This window comes from Lampris incognitus, chromosome 14, assembly GCF_029633865.1.
Source record: "Lampris incognitus isolate fLamInc1 chromosome 14, fLamInc1.hap2, whole genome shotgun sequence".
Lineage (NCBI taxonomy): Eukaryota > Metazoa > Chordata > Actinopteri > Lampriformes > Lampridae > Lampris > Lampris incognitus.
The window spans coordinates 14,243,773-14,254,323 of NC_079224.1; the positions used below are offsets into that span (position 1 = coordinate 14,243,773).

At 44.2% G+C, this 10,551-nt stretch overlaps 1 protein-coding gene across 2 annotated transcripts; it reads left to right on the top strand.

The window, feature by feature from the left end:
• Positions 1-1,012: 1,012 nt before the first annotated feature.
• LOC130124279 (lipoprotein lipase) lies at positions 1,013-9,003 on the top strand. Of its 2 annotated transcripts, XM_056293739.1 has the most exons (11): positions 1,013-1,103; positions 1,198-1,285; positions 1,483-1,643; positions 2,269-2,448; positions 2,813-2,924; positions 3,160-3,393; positions 4,266-4,508; positions 5,340-5,460; positions 6,380-6,553; positions 6,659-6,766; positions 6,899-9,003. In XM_056293739.1, the coding sequence occupies exons 1-11, from the start codon at positions 1,101-1,103 to the stop codon at positions 7,062-7,064; spliced, it is 1,590 nt and encodes a 529-aa protein (XP_056149714.1). In that variant the 5' UTR covers positions 1,013-1,100; the 3' UTR covers positions 7,065-9,003. The 2 variants fall into 2 exon arrangements, with proteins under 2 accessions (XP_056149714.1, XP_056149713.1); XM_056293738.1 differs by having other exon boundaries at positions 1,068-1,285.
• Positions 9,004-10,551: the final 1,548 nt, after the last annotated feature.

A 10,551-nucleotide genomic window follows, 5' to 3' on the forward strand; every position in this document is an offset into this window, starting at 1 on the left:
GGACAGATGAATCCAACTGCCAGACACCTGATGTACCTGGTAATATTCTTTGTCAGACAGACAGTCACAACAGACAGAATTACTTTGTCTACAACATGAGTGTTGTTTTGTTTTGTTTTGTTTTGTTTTTGTCCACATAGTGCTGAAGTGCATTCAGCCTTTGGGCCACAAAATGAAAAGCACAGCGGTCAATTCGGCGAAGGACAGGAACTACCCGTCTGGTTTCTGTTTCGTGGGCACAACGCTAACGTGTTTGTGTTTTAAAGGCGTTACAGTGTTTTATGGTTTCATGATGAATTTGTGCATTTCTTAGCATAAAAGGTATTCCGCCTCCGAAAAAGGGTCTGTTGGCGCCCCATACAGGGCAACAATGGCAAAAGCATGATCACTCTTTCATCTTTAACCGAGACCTTAGAACAGACAGGGGCGTTTGGCGATCTCATTGACCTGAAGGTGAAATGAGGACAAACTGAGATCAGAACTGCAGGAAGGAGCCAGCCCACGCAGTGCTTTAAAAACAGACAAGGAAACTTTAAAATCGTTTCTAAGACTAACTGGGAGCCGGCGGAGAGAGGCCAACAAGGGAGTGACGTGGTCCCTATCTATATTCATGGCCCAGTCAGAAGTCTGACAGCAGCATTCTGAACAAGCCGAGGGCGGGACATGTGGATGATTGACAGTTTGACACCTGCAGAAAGAGATGAAGGCGCGTCTGATATTTTCCCCGGGTCGTGGAATGAAAGAAAGAGCTTCATCTTATCATCTTCATCAATAGTTATACACTGGAAAGAAACGCCTAAGAATGAAAATAGTTCTTATGCTGTCAAAAATATCAAATACCTCATTTAAAGGATCCTGCCTTGCTTTTTTTCCCTTCTTCTTCTAATGATGATTACAAACGTTATGTGCGGGGCGCTGTGGTGGGCGTTGACAGCCACATTTGGGAGGGTCGCAGAGCCCCTCCTCGTTTATACTTCAGACCAATAAAACGTGGTTTACACCGGCGTCCGGCAGGTTCACTATATAAGTATAGGACCGAGGAGCCGTCGTCCTCCATACCCTAACTCACGTGGACAGCTCGCGCGCAAAAAGCCGCTCTGATGGTAATGTTTTTCGGCTAGACTGGAGTCACCAACAATTTCCCTCCTCACTTGGAACATCCTCTAAATCACAAGCTGTTCTACTTTTACTATGCAGGGACAGGCGGTTACCTGGTTGTTCGTATTTGGGATTACGATTTTAAAATCATGTGAGCCTCTGTCCAACACCGACGCGACGCCTCTCAGTAAGTTTCCCATCGACTCATTCAAATGGCTGAAATGGGTGAATGGACTTGAGCCAGGCTGTGCTCATCTCCTGAAATTGAACAATATCAGTGGGACTTTATTTCCTCACACGTCCCATGTGATGTTAAGTCTTAATTTTCATGCTTCTACCCAATATCTCAATGATATATATTTTAAATGTATCACTGTAATACAGATTTGATTGACTTCAGTGACATTGAAACCAGGTTCTCAGTGCGCAGTACCGAGGAGCCGGAGGAGGATGTGTGCTACCTCCTGCCTGGAAGGAGGGAGACAGCCTCCCAATGCGGATTCAGCACCACAGCAAAGACATTTGCTGTCATTCATGGCTGGGCGGTAAGCGGGGCCATTCGCTGCCTTCATGTAATATCTCGGTCTGTAGAAATTGGGGAAAAGGGTACCGGTAAGGGGGCGGGGGGGTAGTCAAAAACACGGCGCCCTCTAGTGGTCGCGGAGGAAACGCGTCATTAATGTCTCCATTGATCATTTTCAAAAATTGGTTACAAATCCGTGCCAGCATAATTATTGGAATTATAGGCTTTTGAGGATACAACAATGAATGAATGACAAAATGTTAAAACAAGATATCAAAACTTACAATATATCAAAAAAACAATATATCAAAAATCGTTGCAAAACTTTCATTTTGCCCATAACTGCACAAGATAATCATAATCAATTAAGGCCTTGTCAAATCATATCGAAGTATCCCAATGGATCCAAGCCATTTTACATTATCAGTTTCCCTCCCTATTATTCATGCTCGACAGAAAAACTCGACAGAAAAACTTTCGATCAACAGACTGTCTACTGCCTAGAGTTCAGAAGCCTATTTATCTGACTTCCTTTTAATGATTTCGTTCACTAAATGCATCCTCAACAAGGCGGTCCCTTAACTTTCCCCTCGGGAGACTATTCATATTTACAGTCTCTAGAGTCGTTGTCTTGTCTTGTGTTCCAGGTGGCAGGATTTCTTGACAGCTGGGTTCATAGGCTCGTCGCTGCCCTGTTTGAGAGGGAGCCTGGTGCCAACGTGATAGTGGTGGACTGGCTTGATCGCGTCCAACATCACTATCCCTACTCAGCAGAGAACACCAAGTTGGCCGGCCAAGATGTTGCAAAACTGATCAACTGGTTAGAGGTGAGCGTCTATGACCCAAAAAGTTAGAAACGCTATTTAATCCCCTGGTCAGTTTGCCAAAAGTGTAATGCCTGAATATACCTATGTAATCCATGGGTCAATAGGCTGTGGTAATGGACACTCACTGTGTCATAATGTGTAATTTAGATGGGTACAGAATAGGCTGTTTGCTATCTGCTTTATGACTTGAACTGCCCCATTGCAATCTGTATGTTGACTGCATCATCTGTGTCAGTATGTTCTAGAAATCTGTGCAGGAACTTGCTCTGTCTCCACCCCACTGTCACCAAGACAGAAAAATATCTTTTGATTGTACCAGTCACTGTGTGAAGAATGTGATTCCCGTTTCGATTGTTACCCGCAGACCGACCTGAATTATGACCTGTCCAAACTTCATCTACTGGGATACAGCCTGGGGGCCCACGTGGCAGGGGTTGCAGGGAATCTCGCCAATAATAAAGTCAGCAGAATAACAGGTATGATTGCACTCTCTGTTACATAAAAACCCACAGGAAGATCGTTTTAGCCCAGTGATTAATCAGAATCAGAATAATCAGAATCAGAATACTTTATTCATCCCCGAGGGGAAATTGGGTAGGGATTAGCCACCCCATCAGTTGCTAGTGTGTTTTTCACACCACTAATCTGCAGCCGCAGTCATAAAATCTCCTTAACCCTTGTTGCTTTTTGTCCGTCTTACATTCCCTCCAGGCTTGGATCCAGCTGGTCCTCTCTTTGAGTATGCCAGCGAGCTGAGCCGCCTGTCCCCTGACGATGCTAGCTTTGTGGATGTCCTACACACCAACACTAAAGGAAGCCCAGACTTAAGCATAGGCATCCAAAGACCTGTTGGCCATGTTGACATCTACCCCAACGGAGGCACCGAACAGCCCGGTTGTACCCTTCAGTATGCCATGAAGATGGTGGCTGCGTTTGGCATTAACAGTATGTCATATGTGTTCACTTGTCCGGTCAATAACACAAACAGGACAAGGCCCGAAGTAGGGCTGCAAACGTCACAGCTGAAACACAGCAGCAATGATCAGGGCATTTGTTTGGAGGCAGTATTAAGCATCCCAGACAGAAATAGTGAAGCAGGGTGGGCGTCCCTACAGACACAATTGGCCATGTCTGAGGGTAGGGAGCCGGATGTGGGTATGTGTCCTGGTCGCTGCGCTAACGCCTCCTCCCGCCAGTCGGGGTGCCTGTTCGGGGGGGAAGGGGAACTGGGAGGAATAGCGTGATCCTCTCACGTGCTAAATCCCCATGGTGAAACTCCTCACTGTCAGGTGAATAGAAGCGGCTGGTGGCGCCACTTGTATGGTAGGAGGCGTGTGGTAGTCTGCAGCCCTCCCCGGATCGGCAGAGGGGGTGGAGCAGCGACTGGGACGGCTCGAAAGAGCGGAGTAATTGGCCGGATACAACTGGGGAGAAAAGGGGCAGAAAACCCCGCCCCCCCCAAAAAAAATAGTGAAGTACACCTTCCAAAATAAACATTGGTCTTTGTGTACTATTTTCAACCACTGTTGAATCCTCATAACATGGCAGCCATCACATAATTTTGACGGAGTCCCAGCAGGTGTCAGCAAAGCCTTATGTGATGTCAAGATTTGCAATCATGAAATCATCAAAGTTGCACCTCTGAAGATTCACATGCAAACAAATGTCCTGTTGATCACTTTCTATCACTGGCGTATTTGCGGCAATAAGTAATCCGCCAATCTCCGAATGACTGAAAATGTACGTTTTAACCACTAGTTTTCTTGCCTCGGTTTCTAAAACATTGTTTATAGCTGCGTTTGTGCTGTTGCTCGCAGATGTGGATCAGATTGTGAAGTGTGCCCACGAGCGCTCTGTGCATCTGTTCATCGACTCGCTGGTGAACCATGAGCAGCAGGGCACGGCCTACCGCTGCAGCTCCAAAGGCGCCTTCAACAGAGGCCTGTGCCTGAGCTGCCGCAAGAACCGCTGCAACCATTTAGGCTACGGCGTTAAAAAGGTCCGCACCGCCAAAAGTGCCAAGATGTACCTCAAGACCACGGAGAGGATGCCCTTCAAAGGTAAATTGCTGACCTGGTCAGTTTGAATTGCATGCTGTCTGTCATGCTGATAAAAAAGAGAAATGTATTTGATCATTATTGGGATGTTGTGCTGTATTTATTTTAATCTGAGTGTGTCTGCCTGTGTGGGGGAATTTCTCAAAATGGATGGATCGGGGCGTCCGGGTAGCACGGCGGTCTATTCCGTTGCCTACCAACACGGGGATCACAGGTTCGAATCCCCGTGTTGCCTCCGGCTTGGGTCAGGCGTCCCTACAGACACAACTGGCTGTGTCTGCGGGTGGGAAGCCGGATGTGGGTATGTGTCCTGGTCGCTGCCCTAGTGCCTCCTCTGGTTGGTCGGGGTGCCTGTTTGGGGTTGAGGGGGAACTGGGGGGGAATAGCGTGATCCTCCCACACCCTACGTGCCCCTGGCGAAACTCCTCACTGTCAGGTGCAAAGAAACGGCTGGCGACTCCACATGTATCAGAGGAGGCATGTGGTAGTCTGCAGCCCTCCCCGGATCGGCAGAGGGGGTAGAGCAGCGACCGGGACGGCTCAGAGGAGCGGGGTAATTGGCCGGATACAACTGGGGGGGAAAATGAATAGTTCTGCAGACAGACTCAACATGAACATTAGGATGACATGAAGTTATGGGGAAAGTATTAAACAGACTATTGCCAAAGTAGACTCTACACATTTCTGTGCAAATAGACAGCCAGCCCATAGTCATCATGCCCATGGAGGCAGCATAGCATATCGTTGGATGCAACAGTAGATATGGTTGGTGGGGGCAACATTTTTGAGATGTCTTTGACGGATGCGCTAAAGGAAATTGTTGTCTTTCCTCAGTTTTTCACTACCAGATTAAGGCCCATTTCTTCAGCCAGCAGACCCTGAGCCTCTCTCACCAGCCCATCCTTGTGTCCCTCTACGGGACCCAGGGGGAGAAGGAGGACATCCCTGTCACTCTGTGAGAATCTCCTCTTCATCTCTCCTGTCTGTGTCGGTCATATATTCTCCTCTTAGCATTTCATGAAAATGTATTATTCTTTCAACCAGTCATGTCAGTTTAAGGTACTTCTCGGCTGCATCTAGTTAGTCCGACGTCTCACTTTTACATCACTTCAATGTTATTTGATCATCCTGTCAAGTCAAATACTTCATATGGTTACGATAACTTGCGAAGGGTGTCTGGCAGCAGTGGGATAGACAGCTGCGTTGTCCATGAGCTGCTGGATTTAAACTTTAAATATGTCTGAGTTGATTTATCTGTTCCGTTTTTTCACAACTGTGGTAAACAAGGGTTGAGCTGCACCTTAAAAAAAAAAACCTGCCCTTTGTCTTCTTCTCTGGTGCAGTAGTCATGGAAGAAGTTCTAATGCGGCAAGTTAGAATCTGCACATGGAGAACAGAAAAGGAATTCAGAGCGGAGTCTGGATTTGAAATATTTCTATTGGTTACAATGCAGGGCTGTACAGACAGGGGAAAAAATGTGCATAGAGTGCAAAATTGCAAATCTTTCAGTCCATGTGCGACTCTCCCCAGTGCAAAAAGAGCAATGCATGATGGGTCACCCTGTATGTGGGTTACTGTACAGGAGCCCCTAATCAGTGAGCTAGGGCTTGACTGAGCACCCATGAAGCCATTTCCCAGCAGATCAGGTCATTACAAAACACATTAGGATAACATAAGTCTGTAGCACCAACACATTCTCATACACATACTTGATATACATTATAAAAATATTGGCTTTTACACTGAGAATGGGACACACCAGTATAAAAAGGCAGTCACAGAAAACACGTCATATCTATTTCTTCATTTAAGCCACCAGGGTGTAGCTTTTTTCACAACTGACATGCTATTTTACACTGCAACTACCCACCTAGAGCCAGCCTGAACACCAACACCACCGTGTCCTTCCTGCTCACCGCTGACGTAGATGTTGGGGAGCTGCTGAGGGTTAAAATCACGTGGGAGAGCGACTCCTTCTTCTCTTTTCTCAGCACCAATGACTTCATGATCCGCAGGATTCGCATCAAAGCCGGGGAGACACAAGCCAAGTGAGTTCCTCTCCTGGAGGATTCAACGGAGGGCTTAATTTGTTTTTAATGAGCAACTTAATTTTTTTTCTCCTGATCACGTGCTTTTTTGTTTTCCTGCTGAAGGTTAGTTTTCAGAGCTAAAGACTCAAAATTGGCCCATCTGGTTCAAGGAGGCGATGCGGTGATGTTTGTGAAATCCAAAGAGGCTCAAAACAGTCGACGGCGTCAGAGGTGAGGGCAGGTTCCAGATTTAAAAAAAAAATGTTTTTTAAATTCTTTGTTTTTGCAGTACCTCAGTTAGAGCTGAGTCCAAACTGAATACAGCTCTCCTTTTACATATCATTTGTTGACACCTCTCTGCAGGTTGCATCACCTCAAGGTTCATGGAAGCCTCTTCAAACAAGGTTTGAATGAGGCTGCCACAGACGAGCCTTCGTCATGGTCATGGTCATTGCCCCCACCATCATCCTCACCGTCATCCCCATCATCATCCCCACTGTCGTCATCAACTGAGAAGATGCACCTATAATGATGAACCCTTCTCCTGGTTTTGTCAAACATCAAAAACCTGTTTCTTTCTCCACTATGAACAATAAATATTAGTATGGCTCTAACCCTGCAATGTGTATTGCCCCTAGTTCAGGGGTAGGCAATCTTATCCAGAAAGGGCCAGTGTGGGTGAAGGTTTTTGTTCCAACCAAGCAGTTACATGCCTGATCCCACTAATCAACCAGTAGTGTTTGCGGAGGTACTTGATTAGAAGACACAGGTGTGTGATGCTTGGTTGGAACAAAAACCTTCACCCACTCTGGCCCTTTCTGGATAAGATTGCCCACCCCTGCCCTAGTTCGTAAGGTCATAAGTGGCACGGTGGCACAGGGGTTAGCGCAGTCGCCTCACAGCAAGGTCCGTCCTCTGTGTGGAGTTTGCATGTTCTCCCCGTACATGGGTTTTCTCTGGGTGCTCCAGTGTCCTCCCACAGTCCAAAGACATGTAGGTCAGGTGAATCAGCTGTACTAAATTGTCCCTAGGTGTGCTTGTGTGTGTCGACCCTGTGATGGCCTGGCGGCCTGTCCAGGGTGTCTCCCCACCTGCTGCCCAATGACTGCTGGGATAAGCTCCAGCATCCCCCTTGACCATGAGAGCAGGATAAGCGATCTGGATAATGGATGGGTGGATGGATGGATGGATGGATGGATAGTAAGGTCATATGTTTCTATGCAGCCTTTTAAAATCTACTTAGGTTCTTTGATGGTGGCAACTCTTTCTTTCGACATCTTTGCAAATAAAATCATCTTTGCTTTGGAGACGTCATTACTACTCTGCATTATTCAGCACACCAGTCAAAGGAAAAACAGCCCACAGTTACTAGTAGCTGTCTGTTATTCAAATCTCCATTCTCTTTATTTTTTTGGCCTTGGTTTAAAGTTTTGTAATGACTTTATATTATTGGTGATCTCAAGGACGTTTTTGAATTCTATGATCATTTACTCATCAGAGCAGTATTTCAGTTGTTCGGACTTTAGTGAAGTTTTAATACTTTTTGTTGTTGTATATAGTATATAATAGTATTTTATTAGGAATTTTCAGTGTATTAAAATAATGTATGTAAAATCCTGCTTGACATATTACATAGGTTTTATCCCCCCCCCCCCAAAAAAACCAAAACACCCATGTCTGACTTCATTAAAAAGCTGAACTGTTGTTTGAACTGGTCAGCCACAGGTAACTGTCTTTTGAATGGGATTGGCTGTTGTGTTTTAATTGAAATATTCCCGTCGGTTGTCTTTTAATATGCCGACAAAGGCCACGTGCTGAAATGCATCAGTTTTTATAAATAAATTGTTCTTCTCAACCAATGTGCCCATACGGTCTTTCTGATTCTCAACTGGGCCGTCTCATGCAGATAAGCAGACAATGATGTATTTGTTTTACATTCATTCATTTTACATTCACATTCATTTTTCTTTAACTACAGACCCTACACTTTGTAGCCCATCGTCCCCATATGATTTAATATGTAAAATATATGACGAGCCTGTTCTTATAACTATATATGCACAATATGCACCACGGTTTGATTTTTCAACAGAGCTCATCTTTTTCATGTTTTCCAAAGTTTTCTCTAAATAAATAGATTATATATTTATGCTAAGTAAATCACAAATGTACACTGGCACGGTGGCCCAGTGGTTAGCGCTGTTGCCTCACAGCAAGAAGGTCCTGGGTTCGAACCCCAGGCCGTCCTAGATCCTTTCTGTGTGAAGTTTGCATGTTCTCCCCGTACCTGTGTGGGTTTTCTCCGGGGACTCCGGTTTCTTCCCACTATCAAAAGAAGACATGCATGCATGTTAGGGTTACTTACTCCTGTCTGTGTCCCTGACCAAGGCAATAGGAAGAGATAACTGGAGTTGGTCCCCGGGTGCTTCACGGTGGCTTCCCACTGCTCCTAGCGACACAGCTAGGATGGGTTAAATGCAGAAAGTAAATTTCATTTGTATGTATGTACAAAATGACTAATAAAGAATATTATATTCTATTTTTCCTCTAGTCTCAGTACTCTGTCTCGACACGTGTTTTAAAGGAATAGCTATTTATAATAACAATGAACTTCACATTTATATAGCCCTATTCTTAACAGTGTTACAAAGTGCTTTATAAAAGTAATAAAACCAGACAAGGCATAAATGAGAATAAGACAAAAGGACATGAGCACAGAGTAGGTAAAGACAATAAATGAATAAGACCAAATAAATAGGAATAAAGATAAAACAGTATAAATAAATAATTAAAAAAACATTCCCAAAAGCTTTCATGGAGAGAAAAGTTTTAAGAAGAAATTTAAAAGAAGCCCGAGACTTAGTGTGTCTGAGTTCAGTAGGCAGTATTTATAGTTCCATAGTGTGGGGGGCTCTAACAGTAAAGGCCCCATCACCCTTTGTTTATGTTTATGTTTATGTTTATTTAGATCCCCATTAGCTGTTACCCAAGGCAACAGCTACTCTTCTTGTGACCTGGGAATAACCAGCAGAGCTTCATCTGTGGACCTTAATGGTCGAGAGGGTGCATACCAGGTTAATAAATTAGAGATGTATTTAGGAGCAAGATCATTTAAGGTCTTAAAACTGAGCAATAAAATTTTTAAATCGATCCGAACTCTAACAGGGAGCCAGTGTAGGGAGGCAAGCAGAGGGGTGATGTGATCATGCCTCTTTGTCCCAGTAATAAATTGAGTAGGGCCTTTTTTTAACAACTGGAGACAATGGAGGGAGCTATGGCTGATACCCAAGTAAAGTGCATTGCAATAATCAGGGCGAGAATAGATAAAAGCATGTACAACTTTTTGTAGATCAGCAATTGATAAATATGACCTAATTTTAGAGATTATCTTGAACTAGAAGAAACAAGACTGAACTCTTTTTGTTTTTACCTGATTATCAAAACAGATGCTCGTATCGAACATGACCCCTAGATTCCTAGCAGCCTGCTTAAGACTATTTGACAGACCACCAAGATTAGTACCAAAAGGGCTGATGGAATTTGGGGGACTGAACAGAATGAACTCAGACTCATCATCATTAAATTTAAGAAAATGTTGGGACATCCAGGATTTAATGTCAGAGAGGCAAGTTGTGAGATTTGCTAGACTGCTAGGATCTGTGTGTTTTAATGGTATGTATAACTGAGTGTTGTCAGCATAAAAATTATAAAACACATCATGATTTTGAATAACCTGGCCAAGATCCAGCATATATATATAGAAAACAGAAGGGGGCTATTAACTGAGCCTTGAGGGACACCACGACTCACCTGGATACTGATTGGCATCCCCCTCATCACGTTTTCTTTTTATAAATCCATACAATTTTGTTATCCTGTTTTAATTTTATATCCTTCTCTCACTAAGATGTGGTTATTATGTGTATACACACACACACACACACACACACACACACACACACATATATATATATATATATATATATACATACATATATTTATTTATTTCTTTCTTT

Bases quoted from the DNA above. Each gene is read 5' to 3' on its own strand.
- LOC130124279 (XM_056293738.1), top strand. From the start codon at position 1,192: ATGCAGGGACAGGCGGTTACCTGGTTGTTCGTATTTGGGATTACGATT. The intron at 1,286-1,482 runs GTAAGTTTCCCA...ACTGTAATACAG, and splicing joins CACCGACGCGACGCCTCTCA to ATTTGATTGACTTCAGTGAC. The intron at 1,644-2,268 runs GTAAGCGGGGCC...CTTGTGTTCCAG, and splicing joins CTGTCATTCATGGCTGGGCG to GTGGCAGGATTTCTTGACAG.